Below are 25,697 nucleotides of genomic sequence, written 5' to 3'. Positions count from 1 at the left end.
GTGTCATATCTTATTTAGAGAAAGTAAATGAACGTCTGTGCAAAAGGTAATTGGGTTTTCTGAGCATCAGAAGTCAGCTGGGATGGTAATAATCAAAATGTGGTCTTGAGGATTATAGAAACCCAAGGCTCTTCCAGATGGACACCGAAGAAGTATCCTGCAGTGACTTGATAAATATTTATTTCTAGCATCATAATAAAATCTGTTTTCTTGTCTCTGGAATGAATTATTTGTTCATGACAAATCTCACTGTGGCCTCTCTGGTTCTTCCAAATGGCTAGAGAAAAAGAGAGAATGGGGCACAGGATTTCAGGTAAACTGAAGAGGTCTATGTATTGAAAAAGAGGAAGTCACTGACCTAGAGAAGATCTTCTAGAGGAAAGAGGTGGGTCTCTAGCAGTCCCATGGCATGACCAGTAAGAACACAGGGTTTGTCTTCACATACTGGGTTTGTGTTCCAGTTCTTTCTTAAAGCACTGTGGCTGTTCCTGGTTTGGACTTGCATCTATTACAGTAATGGTAGCCATTGTAACAAGGAGATTCAATGCAGTGAATCAGAGTTCACTGCATAATCAGAGTTCATTTCTCCGTCCTGTAACTGTCTGAGGCAAATCCTATAAACAGCAGGAGATTGTAACAAGGAGATTCAATGCAGTGAATCAGAGTTCCCTGCATAATCAGAGTTCATTTCTCCGTCCTGTAACTGTCTGAGGCAAATCCTATAAACAGCAGGTAGCTGTGCTCATGCAGTGAACTCAGGGACGCAGACTCCTTCTACATTGTGGCTCTGCCACCCTCTAGGTCATGTGATTGCAGCTGGTATAAGGAGAAAGAGAGTGCCTGAAGAATGCAGACCCCTTAAAAACCTTGGCTGGAATGAAGACATGAAGACACCTCACACCCACTAACATCCCATTGGTGAAAATCAATCATGAATCACATCTCAATGCAAGGGGATGATGAGTGGGAATGCAGTCCCTGTCTGTTCAGCTGCTTGTCAGGAAAAACCCTCTGACTATGAGCATGATGAGAAGGCATACATTTTGGCAGATGACAGGCTATATCTGCCATAGTGCTATTTATCAGAGACAGCAGAGAGGACGTATTCTGTGGAAGGGAAATCATTGGATGACAGATGAAAAGTTTGGAAAGGTAAAGAACTTAAGAAGGAGTCAACCAGGAAGCAGGGGAGTAGGCTGGAGAACAGTGAGATTAAACCTGTGTAAAAGCCAGGCTAGGGGGCTCATCCCTCAGCTAAGAGGAGAGGCATCAGACATCAGGCAGAGTAGAGTGCCACCAGTTAATGCCAGCGTCAAAAGGGTGGATCCTGATGATCAGAGACTTTCTCTTCTAAGGAAACCTCCCTACTTGGTTCTGTGCTGGGGGCTAGCGTTACTGGAGTAGTTGAGGTTTGCTTCTACCCTCAAACAGGAAATGGAGACAAAGCTGAATTCAGGAAGCAAATGAGGGTCTTTGGAGGCTGTATAATACACACACACACACACACACAGAAACAGTTGCGTCAAAGAAGTGACACGCATGCTCTTTAAAGATGAAATGATGGGCGCCTGGGTGGCTCAGTTGGTTAAGCAGCTGCCTTGGGCTCAGGTCATGATCCTGGAGTCCCAGGGTCGAGTCCTGCATCCAGCTCCCTGCTAGGCAGGGAGTCTTTTTCTCTCTCTCACCTGTCCCCTCTCATGCTCACTCTCTCTCATTCTGTCTCTCTTTCAAATAAATAAAAAATCTTAAAAAAAACCAAACCATGAAATGATGACAGATGAAAATGAGTTGTTTGTCAGAAATTGTCCGAAACTTTTGTTGTAAGGAACTGAACTTCCCTACATTGGCCTCACCTGGTCTTTTCTACCTTAATTAGCTCTTTGTACTCTGATGTATTTAAACACGGTATCAAGGGACAGGTAAAGAATAATGAGGTGATCGCAGAATGAAAGCACAAGTAGATGTGAGTACATCCATGCTTATTTCATCACTGTTTTTAGTGGCAGAAATCTAGAAAGATCTTTAATGTCTATCATTTAAGGGAATGGCTAAAGAAGGTATTTTCCACCATACTGGGGATTACTATACAGCTATTAAAAAGAATGGCTTAGATCTGTAGATCCTGACCTGGAAGGATGTCCATGGACAAAGCAGGTTGCAAAGCACTGTTCTATGTGATTCCACCACTGTATAAACAAACTGAAGCACAAAACCTATACATGTGTATCTGTTGTGTAAGCACTGAGAAAAGTGTGTAAGAATACATTCCAAGTTTTAACATTGACATTTGGAGGAGGTCTTGAATATTGGAGTTTTTAACTATTTAAATATCTGTCTTGTAAGTTAATGATTAACAAACAAGAAAAAGTCCCTACAAGAGTGTTATAAATCTCAGAACCTGGTAAAATACAGAATTCTTCTTCCATCCAAACCGTGATCATTCTTTCAATAATTACTTACTGAGGATCTACTGGGTGCCAGGTGCTTTCACGGACTTTATTTTCTTTAAGCTTTAGAATAATGCCAAGAGATCTTATTTACAGGTGATAAAACAAGAGAAAACAGAGCTTCATAACTTGCTCAGGGTCACTGGGAAGATGGCAGAGTGAGCATTTGTGCCTAATCCCTCTGGCCCCAGAGCCGGTGTGCACTTACCTGGACTGCCCACTCCTAAAATCAGGAAGAGAGGTGGCCTTATTCCCTCTTTCTGAGGTCAGGCAACCGAGCACTCTAACAAAGCCTGGTTAACTAGTAAGGGTCCTAATTTATGAACAGAAGGGGAACCTAGAGCAGGTCAGAATCCTGTTGGGAATAATCCCAGTGCTTGCTGAAAAGCCTAAATGGAAGGACTGGAAAGATTCAATCTTGAAAGAATCCCCTGGAGGTGAGTCACTTGGTGACACCTCTATGAGGACAGAGAAGTACACCGGGTAGAATCTTCTCTCAGGGTCTCAGGGGAGTGGGAAGAACTGCTTTGCCCCCGGAGGTGTTTCCGGGTGCCCTTGTATGTGTCAGCGCACTTTTGTCCTTCTCCAGCTAGGAGCTCTCTGGCCATGATGATGGGCTTCCAACAACTGAAGAACTGAGAGGCCATGGGTTCCTTCAGAACACATTTCCAGCCAGAGAGAGCCTTGTGGGAGACAAAGAAAAAACTCATTTCTTAATTTTTATTGGAATTGGCAATTCTGGTGAGGATTTTAAAAACTAGCCTCCTTTCTCTTGGTGGGCTGAGCTTTAACGTCACAACTTGAGGCTGTGAATGACCCAGGAGATTTAGGTCACACTACTGCGCTGATGTGGCCCAGGTTTTTGTGGCACTCTTCTGGGTCGGCTCTCTCCAAAAGTTTCAAATTAGTAGGAATACGTTTTAATTAGACAAAAACATAGATATTTTAGAAAAATGGTTACAGAAAAGCTAAAAAAGAACATCTAAGGCGGTGGTTCTCAATATGAGGATAGTGTTCAGGCCACACTCCGAACCAATTAAATCAGTGTCTGTGGTTTCTATGGTTCCCCAGGTGCTTCCACTGGGCATCTGAAGTTGAAAGCCACTGGCTTACTGACAAATATTCTCACTCAGCTACACAGCCAAGGTCTGGCAGCTGGGCCTGGTCTCTGGCTGAGGTCACTCCGGGAGATGACTGACAGCTGGTGCAGGACTAGAAGCTCAGTTAGAGGACCCCTCTTTGGGGCCCACCCTTCACTCACTTGTTAGCAACCTATCCTGGTCAAAAGCCAACTCACAAAAGCCAAAATATATTTAAGGGCTGCAGTATTTTTCCATTCTATATAAAAATAACTTTAATAAGGCCCATAAAAAATGATTAGTGTTACAATTTTAGATTACCTATTTTGTTACATAGAAGACTGAAGATTGGCAACTCTTATTTAAAATATCTATCTGGGTATTTTAAAGAAAGGGACAGGTAGACAGCTGTCTAGACTTCTATCCTCATGTTATGTGATGTAAGTGATGAATCACTTACATAAATAAATTCTTCACCTGAAACTAAAAATAAAATAAAATAAAATATAACAAACTGTCATCAGATTACATCATGGACCTAATAATGAAACCAGGTGGTCTGTGGGTGGTTCTAGAATGTTGATTGCACATCTCTGCTTTAGTTTATGATCTTCTAATACCTGCATGGACATTACCTAATTAAATCAATTTTGAAACTCTACTTATTGAGGAAAATCTGTTTTCTTTATATACTTTAGCCTTGGCATTTTTCTTCGTGAGACCAAATAGAAGTGGTTAAAATCTGAAACATGGCAACAACTGGCCTCAGGAAAAGAGTAAACACAAAGCATCACTTGTTCATGTGGCAAATTTGGAAAATGGAGTTTTGATGCGCTAACAGGCTCTAACAAGACTAGGAGCTTGTAGATGGTAAAGCACCAACATTCCAGATTGGTAACTGAGCACTGATAGTTCTGATGTTGCTCAGGTTTTCTTCTTTGGATCACACACACACACACACACACACACACACACTCTCACTCATACACACACCCAGTGTCACACATACTCTCTCACATACACACACTGTCTTATACACACACTCACACATACACACACCCTCTCTCTTTCACACACACACTCTCCCATACACACACTCTCTCTCTCTCTCACACACACACACACACACACACACTCCGACACCCTTCCCAATCTTCTTGGCAATTCTCTGCTTTGCTTTCCTCTGGAGCACTTTATTTTTTTCACTGACTAAAGCTTCACGATGGGGAGTTCGTTTGAGGAAGTGCGAAGAGGTTAGGAATATAGCCCGTGTCGGGCTGGCTAGTGAGCAAAAAGACATATCCTATGAAACAAAGTTTTAATTTTTATTTTACATATTTATACATAAAACTTTCAAGGAACCCTCTGAATCCAACAGAATGTTAATAGCACATCTAAAAATGAACTTCAGGTAGTCAACATTCACAAAATGTTGAAAACTGATTAAAATGTACTTATTACGGAGAGCTACAACTTCACTACGAGGCAGGCATGTATTTTCTGACTTTATAGATAGCACCGTCATTTACAGTTCTTCTTTAAAACTACAGTGAAGAATGAAAGTAGTCAGTGGTAAAATATTGCTCCAACTTAAAATCTCTAAACAAACAAACAAAAATAATAAAGTTAAAACTACCCTCTTTGAGAACCATGACTTGTGATGGTGTCAGTACTGTACATTTTTTGTAACAATATTTTATTAAAATGCCTGATATTTAGTGGCACAGTAAAAAAATTAAAATAAATTAAGAAGCAAAGGCCAATCACTGGACGTTAAGCTTCAGACATTATCAATGACTAACACTGATATTCGTTTGTTTCTGCGCCACCTTTAGCAACAGCATTTTTACAACCACAGAAGCAAAAGAAATTCTAGCTTGTCTTCCAGTCGGATGGCTTCTTTCACTTGGCAGGCATTTTCTCTGCCATGTGCTTCTGCTGACTTTCCGCATGTCTGTAAAAGGAATCATACGATTATTTAGTGCTAAGATGAATGCTCCAAACTGCTTTCTAATGCACAGTTACAACACTCCCCCAAACTGAGCCCCAGAGTTACTCACAGTGGAAGCAAGAGAATTAAGTAACAGTACTTAATTCAACAGATTTTGCCCCCTTTAATTTGTATATTCTCTGTACGATTCCTTTTATTAAGTTACTAGATTAACCTGCGAATGGTAGATATCATTATTTTTGAGAAGAAGAAGCACTGTGTTTTTAAAAAAGGAGGTAAGTATCTGGGAAAATAGAATGAATGAATGAATATGTTTCTCTGTCCCAGGTACTGTGCCTGGTGCTGTGAATTTGGTGGTGAGCAGACACTGAGCTCTTTGGTTTCATGGCACATATATTCCAGTGGAGAGGGACAAAAAAAGGAACCGATAGCAAATAAGGAGAGAGCCGGTAGTATATAAGTGCTAGGCACAAAGTCCAAACCAGGTGTTGTCATAGAGGGGAACCGTGTGACTATTTTATCTAAACACACGCACGCAGACACAAACATAAGCATTCAAAAGGCTCTTGACAGAAGTTAAAGCCAATAGAACCATTATATATATATAAAAAGTATATATATACGATATATATATACATATATATTAGAAGTTAAAGCCAATAAAACCAAAGTCAGTTCCCCCCTTATGAAAGCTAATGTCTTCCTAACAAACTGTGGGTTTCTATAGATGTCAAGATTTTCCATGTTTGCATACTCCCTCCCTGCCCCACATTAATTCTAAAGCCATCATCATGGCAGTGTGAGGGTAAGTGGCGGCTGGGGTGAGTCTTTTTAGTCATCGAGCCCTATTGCGGCCCATGAGCCCCACATTCAACCAACCCAGCAGCTGGCCAGTGGAGATGGAGGGGGAAGAATGGGAAAGCTGCTGACATCACTTGAATGTGCGCTAATTAAACATTTTCCCAGAGTGGTAGTGTTTGACGTCTGCAAAAGACAAATGTTTTGAGGGACAATTTTAGGAATTTAAAAATTTGGCAAGAGAAAACATCTAAGGCTGTGGTTTTCAGCTGTTATCAAAGGCTCAGGGGCAGTTTTTGTATGTTGCCTAGATTTGGGTAGTCAATGATGTCAAGTTTAACTCACTGGTTTTGTGCAGAATGTCTCCTATCTGGGTATAGGGGAGGCAAACCACAAATGCTTTCAGAAGTAGGGAAGTGACAACAGTGTCCTTGCCACATTCAACAGCCCACAAATAATTGGTGATATTCATTTAATAATAAAGGAACTCAAGAAAAAAAGATCAGCCTTTTACTCCTAAAAATATATGCCCTTCGGCGGACCCTGTCATGGCCCTGATTATGTGTGTAAAACAGCTTCGATCACTTTCATCAAGTAGTTTACAGGCCTCACTTAAATTCAGCTCAAGAAATATTTTGATGCTCACTGAGCTAAGATTCCACTATAGCTAATTAAATGATAGTTTCTACAGCAGTTAAAAAATACACGTGAGTGCACATGTGTGTGTATGCACAAACTAAAAGGTTCTCATCAACTATTTATATGAAAGTCCTTATTAGCATTTGTTTGACTCAAACCTCACAAGAACTCCTTTAGGACCCATGCCTGGCCAGCCCTGTCCTAGGCTCTGGGGACACAGGGGATAATGAAAACGGCCTGGCCTCTGCTTTAAAGGGAAGAAGGGTTTGAGTGCAGTGAGTAAGGAGAACGAGCAGACGATGTAACACAATATGATCAGGCTCCACGTGGAAGGGATGCCATGTGGCCAGGAATACGGAGAGGGTCCTACCCCAGTCTTGGGAGCTGGGGCGGGGGTGTCAGGGTGCACTTTTCTAAAGAGGTGTTACCGAAGCTAGTGCATCTCAAATTCGGCTCTGCTGTGGAATCACGTGGAGAGTTAAAAAAAAAAATCCAAATACCCAGGCCACCCCACAGAATGATTAAATCGGGATCTTTGAGGGTGGGACCCAGGTATCCGCAGTTTATAGACCCCCAGGTGATTTCAATGTGCAGCCGAAATCGAGAACCACTCATCCGCATTGACACCTGGAAGGGCAGAATGTCTCACTCTCTACTGGACAGGTAAAGGACCCAGGTGAACAGAACTTCCTAGCCTATTGCCTCTGCCTTCTGGGATCTGGCTGCAAAATTCTGACTTTGCTATATTTACAGACCCTCAGATCCCTCCAGGAGCAAAGTGACAGTTTGCAGCCAGGAACTGGACACAGGAACTTCTCCCCACTTCCTCCGCTTTAAAGGCATCCTCTAACACCATTAAGTTAGTAACTCCCTTCCTTTTCATCCCGTGGTTCTGCCTGCCCTGTTTCCCATGATCACACCAAACCGAAGTACCAGCTTAACACTCTGAGAGGAGAGGGGAGCCTCTCACCAGTGTCCCCACCGGTGTTGAGGAATGCCAGTGCTGCTTTGAGAAAATGTCTTTGCTGTTGCAGGCAAGTCACGGAATTTACAAAAGAGTTCACCTATTTTTTCGAAGATGCAGGTTTTGGTCTTAGATTTCACATCATCTTAATACCTATACACAAATCTCTTTGACTAAAAAAAAAAAAAAAAAAAGGATGTGTCTTGTAGTTGTTGGGGCAGTGCCTGGAGACATGGGTGGAAGGTGGTAATATTATGTGAGTGTTACTGTGATATTTTAGATACAGGCGAATATACTAAGAAGGTATGAGGCCTTCTGGCTTTTTGTTTTTTGTTAGGGGTGAGGCACTATAGTACCCAAAGCACGCAACACAGACCACTACCCATAGCTCTCACTCTCTCTCTCTCTTTTTTTTTTTTAAAGAAAAAAAGCCTAAACATAGTTCTGTAGCATTTGTTTTGCTACCCAAACTATTTTTATAACACTGAATTTAGAAAAATAATTTATCTAGTGTTACACCTTGAGAAGAGGTCCTGTGGTAGGTGCTAAGCGCATTTTCCCTACATGAGTTTTCAAAGCTTCTCTCGGGTGGTTCTAGATCCTTAGGTTAATTCCTTAGGTTACTGTGAGAAGCGGTGTTCTTTCTCTCCTTGGGGAGCCTTCTACTCTCTGAATCCCATTTCTGGGATTAATAGTAGTTATTGCCTCTTGGTTTAAAGACTTCACGTGTACTGTTTCAGAAAAGGTAGCAAAGTATATATGAGTTCATATGCATGCTCACCATATTTCCCAGACTTTATATACTAATGGGTATAGGCTTTCCTACAAAGAGAACTGCTAAGAAATGCCAGATCTTGACTGGCCTTAGCCTCGTTTCCGTCTCCTGATTTGGGGGAGGCAACATTCTTTACTTCTGTTTAGGAGGTGCTTGGAGTCAGACCCTGCTGGAGACTCAAGTCCTGGAGTGTCCCCCACAGTGAGAACAATCTGGTAGCACTGGTGCTGTGGAAAGATGCCAGGGTCCCTGCCTTCTGGACACGGCAGGTGCGGGTGAGATCTGGCTCACAGAGCACCAAATGACACCCTACGGCACCCACTGCACGGCTGCTTGTGTGCTGGATGTAGGCCAGCGTGGAATGGCTTCCGGCTGGCTGCCCAGGAGGACAGTCCTCCAGGAGAAAGTTGTCCTGGTCCAGAACTGCTGACCTGATTTTGGGGACGGGGGGAGGTGGTGAAATCCTAATGTACTGGGAGGACGGTTGTGAAAAAGCAATGCATTTGTGTGTGTGTGTTGTGTGTGTGTGTGTGTGTGTGTGTGTTTAAGCAGTGCCTTTGGAAAGGAGTTTTAGCCACTTCCTCTCCATCCAGACAGCTGACCCCAGCAGAGGTGAGGTGAGTTACTCATGGAAGTAAGGGGAAGGCGTTCTCTAGAGCCTTAATTCTTCAACTCAGACCACCCTGGGCTTCTTTCCTTCTTTGGCAAGGGAGAGCCTCACTGACCTGGTCAAGTCCTCGATGTCCACCAGCATGGCGTCTTGCTCCGTGTGCAGCTCGTCTCGGATGAGGAGCAGCTGGACCAACTCTTCATTCAAGCCTGGAGCGAAGAAAAGGGGCATTTACAAACGGATACGATCGCATCCAAGTTAGCTGCTATATGGACCATTGCACAAGTTACTCTGGCTAAGATTTAGAATTCTTACGTTAGCCTTTCACAGCCCAGGAGAAGTCCTCGGTTTGAGAACATGACTAGTTGGCATAATTACAGAAGTGTTGGAAGAAAAGGGGTGAAGTAGGTAGTACTTCCAGTGACAGTCACATTAAAGTGGGAAAAGAAATTGTTAGCTGTTAGGAAAATCGCTAAAATAACAGTGAAGGCTGTTCTCATTATCTAAGTCCTATCTCAAGAAAAACGAAAGCCAGATGAGTAAGACCTTGAAATCTCTGAATGAGTACCGAGGAGAAGATTCCTTAGGATTTATACTGGGAATAAAATATATGTAGATAGAAACATTTCTAATCCTCCTGAAGTCAGTGCACTGGGTGAATTTGGCTCCTGTTCCTGAAAAATAGGAACAAGCAAGGGACTCTCTTATTTTTTACCCTTAGACTGAAGCTTTTAGTTCTGGACGCAAGGACACATGCACCATAGCGTTCATTTAGCAGCAAGAGCTCTAGGCCCAGAAACAAAGGAAAGGAAGGAGGTCTTCCACTCTGTTCTCCTTGGAAGTGCTTTTAGAAATCCTGAATTTGGGGCGCCTGGGTGGCTCAGTGGATTAAGCCTCTGCCTTTGGCTCAGGTCATGATCTCAGGGTCCTGGGATTGAGCCCCACATTGGGCTCTCTGCTCGGCAGGGAGCCTGCTTCCTCCCTCTCTCTGCCTACTTGTGATCTCTGTCAAATAAATGAATAAAATCTTAAAAAAAAAAAAAAAAGAAATCCTGACTTCAAATGATGCATTGATCTGCCTTTAGTTCAGATTAGCTTCCAATTTTAAAAAGGGAGGGGAAAAAAAATCATACAACGAGGTCTAAATTCATCTACTACTGAAAAAAGCTGGATGATAATTTTAGTATTTAGAAGTCTAAGGAAGACGTTTCAGTGGTAAAATATCAGAAAGCCTTTTCAGTCCTTGAAAGAATTATAGTCCTAGTAATTTACTCTCAACTAAAATTAAAATGTAGTAGAATTTAAAAAAACAACAACTCTGTGAATCTATGGTTTCTTAATTAGAATGTCAAACACTTTCCCTTGATTTTAAAACAATACTGAACATATTAAATTAACTCTGAATATGTCCAATTCTATTTTTTCAGTATGTTTTTAGGATAGTTTAATTTTTTTTTTTTCTTAATTCCAGTACAGTTGCTTTTTATACTAGCACTCAGTAGAGGGCCCACATAGTGCATGGAAATTTTTTCCCCACGTGAAGTTTTTCACTTTTTGGTCTGGAAATTTTCAAACTGATACAAAAGCAAAGATGTTGATTCAATGAATCCCCATGCCCCATGCATCCAACCAGCTTCAGAAACGATCAGCTCATGGCCCATCTCGACACATCTATCCCCCCCTTCTCTTTCTAGGTTATTTTAAAGCAAATTTCAGACATGATATCATTTCATCTGTTAATGTTTCAGTATGTATCTTTAAAGCCAGGGCTCTCTTTTTTAAGTTAACATACCACAATACTTTCATCATACCTAAACAAATAAATAGTTTTTTTTTGTTGTTTTTTCCAGGAGAGAGCATGCAAGTTGGGGGGAGTGGAGAGGGAAAAGAGAGAATCTCAAGCAGACTCCATGCATGGAGCCAAAATCCAAAGTCGGACGCTTAACTGAGCAACTCAGGTGCCCCATCAATAAATCTTATTAAAACATTCAGTCCGTGTACACATTTCTTGGTTGGCTCTTAAGTGCTTCTTTATAGTTAGTTGGTGAATGCATTTGGTTGGTCTCTTAGGTGGTTTTCAATCTTAAGTTCACAGGATTTTATAGAATCTTATGTTCCAAAGGTTGGAGGGCACATGGGTTCAGCTGGACTAACCACACTGCCCAAGTAGGTATGTTCTATGTTCTTTCTTTCATTGGGCTGAGCAACCAGCTGCCCTTCTCTGCGTAACTAGACACCTAAATGAGCACCTCTCATGTGCCATCTACTCGGCCCACTTCTGTTGGAGGCCCTTCTTTATTCCGGGGGCGGGAGGGAAGGCCCATAATTTGTCAACCTGTGATTGTCACACATCAGTCATACAAATTTTCCCCACCTGGAGTCCCACAAAATAAGCTGAATCTGATTTGATGACCCAAAACGAACAGATACACAAGTACAGTTGAGGGTGTAATTGCATAATTAATGACATGTAACTACCAAATGGGAGTCCAGAAACCGATGCTGCGAGCCAAATACACACATCGTGCTCGGCGCTGGGGGTTTGAGATGAATCAAGAGGACTTCTCACCTCTGTGAACCTTGAATAATTCTTGAAATTTCTGAACACTTTACGGTAAAAAAACAAAAACAGAGCCTTGTGATCCTCTTCCTTCTCTTGTGGCACGCAGGAGGAACCCAAGGGAAGGGACAAAGGAAGTGAATCAAGGAGGTAGTACTATCCCACGATATTTCACATCTGACTCCCCATTTTCAAGCACCCTGCACACTTACTTTCTATCTGGGAATGGAGATCATTGACTATCACTTGTAGCTGCCCGAGAGTCATGTCCCGCAGGTCGGTGGGCTTTAAACTTCTTTTCATCAGGCATTCGCTTATATGAGGCATGTGTGGCAGCTGAAGATACAGAAGGAAGAAATGGAGGTGTGACCTGAGCAGCCACGGCACTCAGAACAAGACCCACTTTTCTCCTGACAGATCTCTCATCCACTTCCATTCGGGGCCTGTGCTCCAGAGCATTTCCCAGTGTGAGTTCCCCACCCCAGCCCCACACACCATGTTGTCCAAAACCCGTCTGGCGTCAAAATGCGACACTAATCAAAAGCTATCAGACTGGTCTTGAACACAGGCCATGACAACTGCGAGTCTGTGATCATGTCCACAAATGAATGACGAGGGAGCTCCGGGAATACCAATGGCATGGATAAAAATAATATCAGCTCTCTATCCATCTGCACCATGTTATAAGCACTGTGCTGTGTGCTTTAAATGCTTTGTTCACAGAATTCTCACAACCATGCTCTCACACTGGTGTAACTATTCCCATTTTATAGACAACAAAACTGAGACTTCAGTACCTTGCCCGGAGTCCCACAGCAAGTTAATGGCAGAGGTGACCTTCAAAGCCCAGAGCCCTTATCCATTATGCCACACTGTCTTCACTGAAAGGTGGGAATGACAGCCATGGCCATAGTGAGTTTGCCACAACCAGTAGGTTCTAAACCAGTACTGTTTTAATGACATTAAAATATTCCCCTGACAGCTAATAACACCTCTAAGAAATATAGCAGATATTTGAATCCAGGTTATCTATGAATGAATAGATATTGAATCTATCCTTTGAATATGGATGTGAATCCAGAACAGTTTACTTTTGTGTAATCTGTTGCTTATGAATCTTTCAGTAGGAAGGAACAAGAAACGAACTTAAATATTTCTCAATGACAGTACTTTTTACAAACTGCCTTGTAGAAACCCAAGTTTGCATAACTCTGGGAAAGAACTGGGACCGCGTCAACCATTTTAGCCACCAAACACTTGCTGGCATTTCAGGGTCTCCTGCTTACGAGATCAGCGACGGGAGACTTTTTCCTGTTCTGTTTTTCCACTTCTACTTGCATTTTGGCCATTGGTTTGGCCATGGCGAGGGCCATTTTGGCTTCGGCTTGCAATTTCTTTTGCCTTGTGAGGAAATCCATGTCATCCAGGGATTCAGATTCTTCTTCCGTAGTGTCTCTATCAGAATAGGAAGAACTCTGTTTGCTCTGTGAAGGGAAAAAGAGCAGCCCTGAGCTTTCTGTGTCAGGCGCCATCTTTGGAGATGGGCTACCCCAGTCTCTGGTCCTGCCCAGAGTGGCTGAGAGACTGTCCTCCATCAACATGACTCGCTACTTGACTTGGTCTATACGAATCTCAAGTAACATTAAAGCAGAGGATTTATTTCTTCAGTGCCAAGAACAGACTCTGATTTTAGCAGAGCCACATAACAATAGGGAGAATCTGCTTATGACAAACTCGAGATGTCCCTTTGGTTCTAGGTCTCAAAATTTCCTGAAGGGATCAGACACGGCAAAATATTTAACCCAGAGCTAAGGCAGCATGTTGTTCTCTGAGTGGACAGGATCTCAGGTATCCAGTGAAATTCTGACGTTGCCCTGCAGTCATGGACTAACACGGTTTCCTGCTGGTTGTTCTTTGGTAAGAAAGATGATAAAGCCGTCACAGAGAGTAAAGGATTCCAGCAATAAGCTCCCGGGATCATTAAGCCATCCTTTGCAATATGTACGCAAGGAATGAGCAGGGAATGTTTTACACACATCATCTTACTGGTTTCACTGAGGAACATCCCTGTGTGCTAGGGCTCCCATCCTCACCCGGACCCCGCCCCTACCTTTCAGAATGAGTCCCGCCCCTACCTTTCAGTGGGGACTCACTGCTGGCCTGCACTTAATATTTCTCAGCCCCATGGAGAAGGACATAGAGCATAGGTGAGCTTTCTCATGGTTCAATATGAAAGTAGTTGCTAACTTTAGCAGAGTTTATGTGTCCTTGTATCACAGCTTTGATTCTTCATTGTCAAATTTTAAGAGCATGCTGTGTCAAGAAATGGCACGAGACATTTCTTTTTTCATCTCTGCCATGTTTTGTTTTTTCCTGACGAATGAGAAAAAAGAAGCTAAATGACCAGGAAGGCACACACACACAGAGCTTTGGTGGCTTTGGACTCACCATGGGAGACAAGGGGGTGTCCAGGCTGGTTTCCGTCTTACTGTCATCAGCATCGCTGTCCTTATCACTGCCACTGTCATTGACGAAACATATCTGCAGGTTCATCCCACTCTGTAGCCTGGATGGAAGCAAGCAGGACAGCCGTTCTGCTCAAGTTGTTTGTTATCTGGGAGCGCACGTTACAACTGTCTGGCTTTGCTAATGGAAAGCAATCTCAGGTGTTGTTCTCAAGGAGAAGAGGGTAACCAATGTCAGTCCCAAATTACCCATGATAACTAAAGGACAACGATGATAACTTAATGAGTTCATAAGTTGATAAAAGATAAAATGCTAACTTTTGCTAATATCATTTTTTCCCCACACCAATTTCATGTTAAAGCAAAGATAATTTCAGGCCACATAGAATAGCCCCTGGCACAACACCAAACACATGGCTGGTACATAATAAACACGTGTGGAGTCACTGAGTTTACATTCCTGTTGATAAAGATGAATGGGGTCCTCAGCATGCGGTCATCTCATGTCCTGTCCCACAGGGACAATTCAAAGAAGCTCACTAGAGCAGAGCTCTCTGAAGAAAGACTGCTTCCCCCCCCCCCCCCGCAAATAGATAGAATGGGGTTGTCTGAGGTAAAGATATGCTTTGAGCAAGTTGCCAAAAGCCAACCAAGAAAGCTCATTTATGTCATTAAAAAAACACACCACAGGTTCACCCTAGAGAAACCTAAGGAAACCCCGAACTCAGTCAGAGAGGCACAATCTTGGAACCCAGCAGAGCACCTGGAGCACGAGGTGCTGGAGAGGTGGCCACAGAGAGTCACCCGGCTGTGTGTCTGCGCCACACGAGGTGGACCACGGATATAACTCTCTGTCCTAACCTTTTTTTGAAATTAAACACATTTCAAAATGCTGTTTTTGTCTGAAGACTTTTTAACGACGTAATTTTTCTTTTTTTCTTTTAAAGATTTTATTTATTCATCTCATTGACAGAGAGTGAGACAGAAAGAGAGGGAACATAGGGGGAGTGGGAGAGGGAGAAGTCCTCTTTGCGAGGAGCAGGGAGCCCTATCTGGGGCTTGATCCCAGGACTCCGGGATCATGACCTGAGCCAAAGGCAGACGCTTAACGACCGAGCTACCCAGGTGTCCCTAAAAAAGTAATTTTTCAAACCTCCCCAGTTGTCCCAGTCTGTGTGTCAGCCTAGGAGACCCCTTAGCAGCAAGGGACCATAAGGAGACTTGTCCAAGCCAGGGTTAGGAAGCCAACACTGGATTGCTCTGGCGGCGTTATTACTGTCACAGACAGAAATGCAAAGAGCAACTCGTCTGATAGTTGACATTAGTATCTTTTTTTATTCCAGTGGGTAGGGATGCTTTGTATAAATTACTCAGATGACTCACAGAAAATGATTGACAATTACAGGGGCCAGAAAAAGAAAATCTACCCATTTAAAGCAGACACCGTCACAGTTACGTGTATGTACTGCCACCTATTGGTCACTTCTGGAATTACTAAAAGTCCGGTAGGGAAAGGCCCCCCTTCTCCTTCAGCAGGCCGTTTCTGTTCCCTGCCTGTCCTCCTCTGCAGACAGGGAGCCAAGCCCTGGCTAGGTACGGAAGGGACATGTTCTACTGTGATCAGATCAGGGGGCTTGGAGTCAGTCAGACTTAGGTTCTGAATCCTCACTTCTTTCTCTGGGCCCATTACTTAACCTCTAAGAACCTCAGTTTCCTCATCAGTAAAATGGGGTGAATAATTCTATGTTTTGTTGGAAGGATGATGATAGTTCAGAGCTAAGCATGGGATAGGTGCTCTGTACGTATTCACAGTCCTCCTTTTTCTACTTTCTGAAAGCCCAGGCAAAGGAATACAGAATTTTAAAAGTGATTTGGCTTTGTAAAGGGACCTTTAGAGTCACTTACTTGAATACCTTGGCCAGCATTGAGTAGCTCTGACAGAATGTCCTCAAGCTGTCTTAAACTATTAGGCAGCTTGGACTTCTACTGAGCTAGAATTTATTGCCTTTTAATTTTTTTCCATTGGAATTTTTTTTTTTCCTAGAGAAATCTAATATATTCAGGTTACCCTTTGATCCCAGATAAATTAAGTTTTAAAATTAATTATCTGTAGTTTGTCAACCATCCCCTCCAATCAACCCATTTTTAATCTAAAACTCAAGATATATGGATTAGGAAATAATGGGAAATAAAACTGCACATTAAAAAAAAACACATTAAAAGCATATTTTAAAAGTAAAAAGTCATCTTAAATTAAACCTAATTTGAATCTAGGAGTATGTAGCATTTTCTATTTACCGAGCTGCTAAAGTCTTGAAAAGACGTGTCCGACACTGGAGGCACATTATTAAAAAAATAATAATAAAATAACCTGTGATACCATTACAAAATAAGGTTTAAATCACCCAGGGATATATATTTTCATTCTGAAGAAAGTCTGATCATAAATTCTGTTGTTCTGCCCCCAACTGACCTTTGTGCTAAGGATCAACTCAGACTTCAATCAACCAACCCATACAGCATTTCTAACTCAGGAAAGGCAAAGAAAAAAAAAAAAGGAGGGGGGAGATTTAGTAGTCAGAATGAAATGAAAAAACACCTCAGGTAGAAATTCAGAAAATCGCCTTAGTACCACATTATCACCGTGGGAAACTGAGCAGAGCTTCTTACAGGCTGAGACTTACAATTCCTTATAGCAGTAATCACCAAGAATGTTACTCTCAGGAAAAGGAAATTATATGACATAACAGCTAATGGTTCAGAGGGGGTTTTAGTAAAGACATCTTAAAATGGACTCAGGTTTCAAGAAGGATTTGTTTGCCTTTAGCCTTTAAGCAGGTTTTAAGACGGAGATGGCTTTGGGGAAACTCAATCACAGATCTCGAGCAGCAGCCCGGCTGAGGGGTGAGTGGGGCCACCTGGTACTCTCGAAGGCCTCTGTGTCACAGGGTCAAGAATGATAAGCCTTCTTCTGCACCCCTTCCCGCCCGGGGGAAACACGGCTGTTCTGAGGCTCCCTCCTGCAGCCTGCAGTCGGGGGCCTCTGCCCCGCACGTGCGCTATAGGCCACCTGCCTCACTGAGACCCCAGCTACCAGGCTTGCAAAATCTGAGCTGCCAGGGGTCCAATTTGCCTGGATCTCGCAAGCATCATCAGAGAGGAAAATGAAATGTGATCCTCATCTTTTAATTATTTAATTTATGTAATTTAATTTATATGATTTATAATATATATTTAATTTATATAATTTAAGGCATCCAAGTCAAGGCTGCTTGATGTTTCGAGTGGCATTTACTACAGTGTTGCATGCAAAACGCTGCCTGGCGTCTACCTTGCCTGTCGGTATTGGAGCAGAAAGGTGTGTGTCCTGGTTATCCCGGAAACCACTTCTCTTTATGGACCACGAGGCAGTGAAAAACCACACCGCTGCCCAGGATTACTGACAGGGAGCCCCAGGACCTGAGCAGAGGGTGTTCCAGATTGAAAATGCTCAGAAATACGAAGACACAAAGACTAAGTATGTCCTCTGGGCATCTCAGTGTGAGTGCAGGGGCTTCCTTAGTGACAGTGCCTACCAGCTAGCAGCAGAAAGGCATGTAGCGAGAGGGCGTTCAGTGACAACGTCTGCTTGGCTTTCAAGGCAAGGAACACCTTTACATCAAAACCCGTGCTGATATCCAACTACCATTACTGGAGATACTATTATTAAAATACGCACAACAGCGAAAGGATGTTGGAGGTGAAAGGTTTTTAACTACTAAGAGGACGGTATCTCAAAAACCTAGTCAAGTGATAATATAATCTGGTATAAAGATAATACTTTTATTTCAAAATATAAGGACAAGGCCAGTTTATTCTCTGAGAGAAACAATGTGATTGATGATCCTAAAGTCTGTGATGACTTCTAGTAGGGTGGTAGCCACTGAATCTGGCCTTTGGCCTTGGCCTTGGTTTGAGGTGACTGGGACTGGGCTGTTCTGAGGACAGTTCTGAACCCCAGAACTACTTGGTGTTTTCTGATTTTAGCAACAGCTGTCTCCCAGCAACCAACATAGAACACCGGTGTCTACACAGAAACGTCGAAGAGTCTATGGTTTTTATCCCCTATACCGTCCCTTAGTTAACTTCACTTGAACTGTTGCACTCAATTCAAGTTTAAAACGACGTTGGCTTGTATTCCCTTGTTGGGCTGTACAACCACCTGCGATAACAGGCAAGGTGACAGTTACTCAGAGAAGTCACAAAAGCTCCCCAGACCCGTAACAGCCTGATTTATAAAAATGGTCCTGATTCTTCCCTCCCTGCACCTTCCCCCTCCGTAATGTGACCGGCAGCTTCTCCCATCAAGAGCTGGAGTCTATTTCCCTACCCCTAGGCTGGCCTCTGACACGTCTTGCCAACGGGATGCCTATGTGCCAAATCTCCCCCTCAGGAAGCCCTGCCACTGCCCTCAGGACAAGTCCAGGCTTGCCTGCGGGCAGATGAGTGACTTCACAGCACGGAGCTCGATCAGCAGTTGTCCCACTGAAGCCCAAATGCACGAGAGAGCTTGGCAGAAAAGGCACCTCACCAAATGGGGGGAGGCTGCAGACATGAGTAAGCCCATCAGAACCCAGCTCTGATCAGTAGAACTGCTTGGCCGACCTAGAGGCTCCCAAGCAGAAATCAATGTTTATTATTGTATGCCACTGATAAGGGGGGTTTGGGGATTATACATCGTCATTGTGGTAACAAAAAACTGGTAAGAGGTCACAAAGAAGAGACCACAGGCTGAAACTCTGGTTCTTGAATCCGGGGCCCTTCCCCCCACTACACTTAACCTCAGGTCTGGATTTCTTAGATCTTGCCTGTGCGTCTGGTAATATAATCGTGGTGTGCTTATACCTCCTGCACGTGTTTATCATTCTAAGGCAACTGTTTGGTTTTCCTCAAGAAGCGGAGTGAGAAGGAACTACCCGTATGCTTACGGATTTCAGATCCGCCTTGCTCATCTTCTGTCCACAGCTGGAGTGGCTGTGAGAGCCACTGGCCCCGCTCTCTCCTTTGTTGCTCAATATCCCCAACTCGTTTGTGACTGGGCCATTAAAATGTTATTCCCATCTATTTTAATGGATCTATGATGCATTATTCAAAGACTTTATACATAATAAATAATCACTCTATTTTTATCATATATCTTTTTTTGTTTCATGAAACTTTTAAAAGAGAAGGAATATAAAATCTGGGTTGTAATTACCCAAGGGTAGCTGTAAACACACTTCATTTTTCTAAGGATTTGTCGTGAAGAAGGAATGTGGGGACGATTGAGGTTTTGGTAAGCTCCAGAGGTCCTGAATGTGTGCTGGTGTCTCTACAGACTGGGCCAAGGGGGGTTAAAGTGAGGTGCTGCTATTCCATGATAAAAGACTTTTCCCCGTCCCCCCACTCTGACCCCTTCCTCTTCTGCTACCCAGTATCTGTTATTGTGAAAATATTATTCTAAAATGCTATTTCATAAGAATGCTATTCTTATTTTTACTTGAGTGGGATTGTGTTCATTTCTTTTGCTAAGTGGTGTGTAGTGCACGGGATGACCATTTATTGGATTTTTAGAAAAGGCTGGTGTTTACATAACAGGTGTGAATATGGCTGGTCCAGCAGATCTCATCCCTCACACACAAAAGAACAATAAGTGATTTTTTAATATTACAGAAGGGCTGTTTAACTGGTCTCTTCTTCACTCATTCATCTGAGGATAGGTAATACATGCAAACTCCATGGCACCAATAGGTTGGTGCTGAGCAGCCGCTATCCATTTTGGCCAGGGCGTATAGTTTCTAGTTTGCTACAGTCTCCACTACTCCCTATTGCCTTGTATCTGGGCTTCTTCACTCATTTATGTTTCTTGCTAACCCCTGAAGGCATTTACAGGTCATGACCCCTCCATTAAGTGGATGCATAGTTAGTAGTTGAACCATAAACAGAAATCAGGTCTTTTTAACAGGTACCAAGTACTTGGACCATCAAATCGTAGCGTACAGATAGAAATGTGGAATATGAAGAGCATCAGAAGAGAACTTGAAAAACATGTAGTAGATACTCCCTATCTATCTATCTATCTATCTATCTACTTATCTATCTCTTTACTCCCTATATGAGGAAAGAATACTTTTAGGACGTAGACATCCATTAGTAAATAAGGTGTTAACCAAGAAGGGAGACTGAGCAGGGAACTGCAGAAGAAGGGAGGTCTTCAGGGATTTAAGTGGTGGTGGGGGGGGGCGGTGGGGGTAAAAGCAGGAGAGATGGGAAAGCCTACCCTCTGGCAGGCACATGCCCAGAGAAGTTCACGGTAGCTCCAAATTCCACGCCACAGAGAGAACTAGGGAAAAAAGATGACATTATGTCTATGTCCCACCCTGACTCCACATCTTACAGGGCTCAGGCATTTGTCTTCTTCTGCAAAAGCTGAGGAAGGCAGCTCCAAAGGTGGCTGGGGTGTGAGTGGCCCTCTCTAGTTTTTTTTTTCCTCCTAATCTTGCACATAATTTCTTTTTCTGCTTCCTTTTCTCAGGCTAGTTCTGGACCTTCCATCTGTACACGTTCCCATGATGGCTGGAGGCCATCCAACATGACACAGCCACAGAATTTTCTCACCACATAAGAAACTGATAGAAAAGGGGAAGTGGCCTTCACCAGCTTTTCTTCGGTGAAGCGTCACAGCCCCTATATCCTCACCCAGTTCTCCCAAGAGCTATAAATACTTGCATTCCCCAGACAGCTGTTGGTTCTAATTTCACATCAGTGTCTAGTTTCTTCTAATGACCGCTTACGTGTAATTAAATTTGGAATTACAGTATCTTCATGTTGAAAAAAATGCATTTCATCCGAAATATTTTCTACCACGAATTGAAGATCAGAATGAGCTTCTGATACTGGAATAATGACGGAATAAAACAGTCATGTCTCTTAGGTACCAAATGTGGTCTACTTTCACCTTAATCAAAGCCAAATGATTTCTAAGCAATTTACATTCTGAAATAAAAAAGAGTTATTTTTGTTTTCTCTCTCTTTTTAGAGAGGGAGAGAGTGGGGGAAGGGCAGGGGAGAGGGAGAGGAAGGGAGAATCCTAAGCGGGTTCCATGCCCAGCATGGAGCCCCATGCAGGGTTTGATCTCACGACTCTGAGATCATGACCTGAGTTGAAATCAAGAGTCACACGTTTTACCGACTGAGCCACACAGGCGTCCCAAGAGTTACCATTTTGGATCATCTACTGTGTATTAAGGCACTTCATATGTATTACCTCGATCCCTCCAATTCACTAGAGTAAATATCATGACCCTTATTTTGCCTATGAGGAAATGAGGGCTCAGAGGTTAAATTGCACAAATCACAAGGCCGGTATTTTACTCCAGAAGAGTCTGTTTTGAGAAGCCATGGCACTTTAAGAAGGATAGAATAAACTCATGAATGGAAGAAAAAAAGATGAACAAAGAAAGCAAAGCAAAACAAAACAAAACAAAAACTGGAAACAATTCCAATGTCCAACAATAAGAGATTGATTAAGTATGTTTGGTGAAATATAATGACCATTATACACCTAGTAAAACTACATATGATAGAAGAACAGCTAGGAACACGGACAAATGTTCCTGATACGCTGTTAAGTGAAGAAAAAAAATCAAGCTGTAAAACAGTAGGTATAGTATGATTCCAATTTTGTAAACAGAAATGTGAAGATATATTATGCATAGAAAAAAAATGGCAGGATATATACCTAGATCTTTTTTGGTGGAAGAAATTCAGTTGACTTTGAATTTCTCTCTTCGGAGCGCCTCTGAGTTGCCATGTGTAGGCATTTAACAGGAATTAAAAAGGGAAAAGGAGAGAAAATGGGTGAGCTGATTAGCACTTGCGTGTTGGAGGAAAGGTGAGGAGGATGAAATGTTTGACAGCTGGAAGAGGATGGCTGTGTGTCTGACTCAGACGGTGGCTATGCAGGGAGCCTGACTCACATATGAGTCAGGCTGGCCTTTTGGTTTTGGCAGGGGGTTTGGGGGTGGGAGATCCTCTCGGAGGGCAGCAGGAACCATCTTCTTTTAAGGGAACATTTCTGGAGATGGACTCTTTTATTCAATTATTGACATCCCTTCCAGGCCCAGTCTCAGCCCCGTTCTCTACTCAACCCCCCATCTCTGGATCTGCTGTACATTTTAGACTCGGAAGTAACTGATAGACATTTAGGCGGCTGTGTTTTTAAAGCCAGCCTGCTGATTTACTCCTCTCAGCCCAGGGTTCAAACTTGTATTTGTCTGGCTTGCTGATGAATTTCAGCTGCTGGAGATGAACATATGCTTGCTGCTTCCGGATGGAGGACAACGTTCACGTGTCAGGGGTAAAGCTATGGCAGCTGGAGAGTCAGTGCCTGTGCCTGGTTTTGAGGGGTATGACTAGATCGGGTGACGTTCTCAAGTGCAAATTCTTTTACTCTGCTGTACACTGAACCCTGCTCTCACCACTTTGTATATTCATGTCTAAAAACAGCTGGCGATCACCAACATGTGGCTGCAGAGTAAGCTTTACGTCTAAGACATTCTTTTTCATGAATTGATTTGTGGTCACTTGAATTACATGCAGTCATTCAAAAGAATGCAGAGCTACAGAATTTCATCGAGTCTACGAAGCGTGGTGGTTCATATTTTGCCATCTTTAAAGTCAGGTGTCTCATAGCCTTGGCCACTCGGGTGGCTGGTGGCAGGGCTGTTTCACTGAGCAGTCCCCCCCCCCCCACCCTGCGGCCCTCGTGAAGAGGTGGGATCAGGTAGCTCAGGTGGTTGTGCCTTCTGGTAAGAACCACAAAGCTCCAGCATCCAAACCTGTGGAATAAGGCCAGTGGCTTGGAAGGTGACGCCCAGCATCTCCTGACGGCATAGAGGGCGTCACTGTGCGGAAAAGTAAAGGCTGACAACTCGGAGGCAAAGTGGTTAAATGGAGAGTTGGGTTCTGAACATGAAGAGGGTTTTGGACTACCTTAACCAACATGTTTTACATTTTCTTCTTCTTTTTTTAATACGTACAAGACACAGGTAATATAAAAGTGTATATCCAAATGGGTCCAAAAGTCTTTTTTCAATCACTAAAATTAAAAACTCTAAGTGTGAAGGAGGCGTGTGTCACTATTCCATTCGCAGTGGGTTCTCAAAATACCTTCCATGGGATTTTAATGCATGTGATAATCTGGATGAGAACAATGTGAGGGGCACAGAAATTTTACAAGACTGAACAAAGGGGCTGAGTTAGACCTCCAGATGCCACGGCTCACTTGCGGACAGTGGGAGTGTTTCCTCGTGGCAGCGAAGCTTTTGTGAACTCTCAGAGGAGCCCGGTCTTCATTTGAGCTGCATGTGTCCAGACACATGTATGGGAGCACTGTCCAAAGGGAGTGCGAACCATAGCAATAAAGTCATGATAACTTGTCAGAGATGAGTGCCAATGAAAAATCATTCCTAGAAGCTCTTTTAATTAAACATTTAGCTGTCCGCTGGAGCCATTTTTAAATATAAAATGCAGCCCTGTGGCCTTTTCCTCCCTGCCTCCCACGCTTTTGCAATAGCTCCGACAATTGAATTCTCATTGGTGATAATAAAAAAATTCATAAGACAGGGTACAGCTGGTTATGCCTCTAGCAAGATGTCAACTTTCGCTCGCACAAAATTAATTGCACCTAATTAAACTGGGGTCATTGGCATTATTGTAAAGTGAGGCTATTTATTAGACAAAGAAAATTTCACAAATACCATTTTGCTTTTCTTTCAGGTTTGTGAGAGAGAAGAATTGCTTACATAATTAAATGTGTTTTGCCATTTAATCTTACGAAGCCTCAAAAGATCCACTTCAAATCTTGCTTTACTTCTAAAATGGTGGTATTTTAGAATTGTAGAGCTAATCCATGGAGGAGGACATAAAAAAATGATAGGTTTCCCGTAGACTGCCTAACCGTTTTTCAAACAGTATTAAAAAATAATTTGTAAACTACCATTTACAATGACATGTATCTTGGAATTACTTACATGAAGGGTTTCCCAAGCAAATTATTGGTACACGTGTATGAGATTAATATGACATTTAAAAGATATGTTGCATGTTATAAATAGGTTGCTGCTCTAGTATGTACCTATTACTTCCAGAAATAGGCCACAGAAGGCAAATTTCATTGCACTGAAATGGGATAACCTCTTTCCTTACCCATGCTGGATAGACAGGAGTATGCGGTTTCCTTCTCAAGGAAATAATGTAAAAATTATTACTGTTAGAGACAAAAGGGCGATTTGCTTTCCTGGCAAAATGATACTGGTTCAACTTGGGATTCCGTGGCAGATTATATATACAGAGTCCCAGTTCCTCATATCCAAAGCTCCCGTGAATCCAGTTTCTTTAAAAGGCTCTCTTAAAGGGCGCCTGGGTGGCTCAGTGGTTTAAAGCCTCTGCCTTTGGCTCAGGTCATGATCCTAGGGTCCTGGGATAGAGCTTGGCATTGGGCTCTCTAATCATCAGGGAGCCTACTTCCCGCCCCCTCCCCCACTCTGCTTCCCTCTCTGCCTGCTTGTGATCTCTGTCAAATAAATAAGTAAAATCTTAAAAAAAAAAAAAAAGCTCTCTTGATCACTGTTATTTGTCCAGTTGGTACGACTCCCTGGGCCGGGTGCCTCTAGGGCCTCCATCCCCAGCCCAAACACAAAACACCAAGAAACCTATAAGAATAACAAAGAAGTGGGCTCTGATTTGGGGATGCTGGAATGGTTGAGATGTGTGAACAGTAATCATTATTCAAACCAGCTGCTCAAAAGCTCTCTGGGGAATTTCTGTTTTTCATAATATTTACAGTGTTTAGAGAAAAGGGTATAGCCTCTTCTGGGTTACACCCTCCTGCTGTGTACTTTATGAAGAAGACTGTATTTATATTTATATGTGTGTCAGTAAAAATCTACCTAGGGGTCAGGTAAGAAGAGAGGAAGAGTCAGGTTTATTTTATGGTTGTCTGAGGCAAGGAGAACGGAGAAGGCCGCAAACCTCTTCTCCACAACGTCAGATCAGGTTGTCATGTCTGAAAAAGGAAAGGTTTCCCCACTGTCTCTTACTTAATGACAGCTCTGTACTCTCACAGCAGCCACGCCAGCTCCCAGTCCTTCAATAACACTGAGCTGTATCAACTCCGATTCTGAAATGTAACAGTGATTCGAGCTTAATTTGGTCAATGAAAACGTATTTTATAGGAAAGTATGATACCAGTAATAAGAGAAAAGAAGTATTTTTTTTTTGAAGAAGAAGAAGATGGCTACTCTGAATATTTCTTAGAAACCTATTTCAAAAGTAGAGTAGATAATTCACTTTTCTCCTTTCCTTTTAAGCTTTCACCAAAACATTTCT

General features: G+C 42.7%; 1 protein-coding gene across 7 annotated transcripts in view; it reads right to left on the bottom strand.

Moving 5' to 3' along the window:
* Nucleotides 1-4,830: 4,830 nt before the first annotated feature.
* LOC101687332 (schwannomin-interacting protein 1) overlaps nt 4,831-25,697 on the bottom strand; it is a 152,104-nt gene continuing 131,237 nt past the window's right edge. For all 7 annotated transcript variants that reach the window (XM_013057775.2, XM_004755649.3, XM_045088564.1 and 4 more), the window contains 5 exons: nt 14,272-14,389; nt 13,110-13,307; nt 12,036-12,159; nt 9,379-9,472; nt 4,831-5,480 (listed from right to left, as the gene is read on the bottom strand). In XM_013057775.2, coding sequence (XP_012913229.1) covers nt 5,429-5,480; nt 9,379-9,472; nt 12,036-12,159; nt 13,110-13,307; nt 14,272-14,389 — 586 coding nt within the window. In that variant the 3' untranslated portion in view covers nt 4,831-5,428. The remainder of the gene's footprint in view (nt 5,481-9,378; nt 9,473-12,035; nt 12,160-13,109; nt 13,308-14,271; nt 14,390-25,697) is intronic.

The sequence above is a fragment of the Mustela putorius genome, unplaced genomic scaffold (assembly GCF_011764305.1).
Source record: "Mustela putorius furo isolate JIRA1106 unplaced genomic scaffold, ASM1176430v1.1 tig00003834_pilon_pilon_pilon, whole genome shotgun sequence".
In the NCBI taxonomy this organism is placed as follows: domain Eukaryota; kingdom Metazoa; phylum Chordata; class Mammalia; order Carnivora; family Mustelidae; genus Mustela; species Mustela putorius.
The sequence above is the reverse complement of the archived record's forward strand: the minus strand, read 5'-3'. Positions and strand labels throughout refer to the sequence as shown.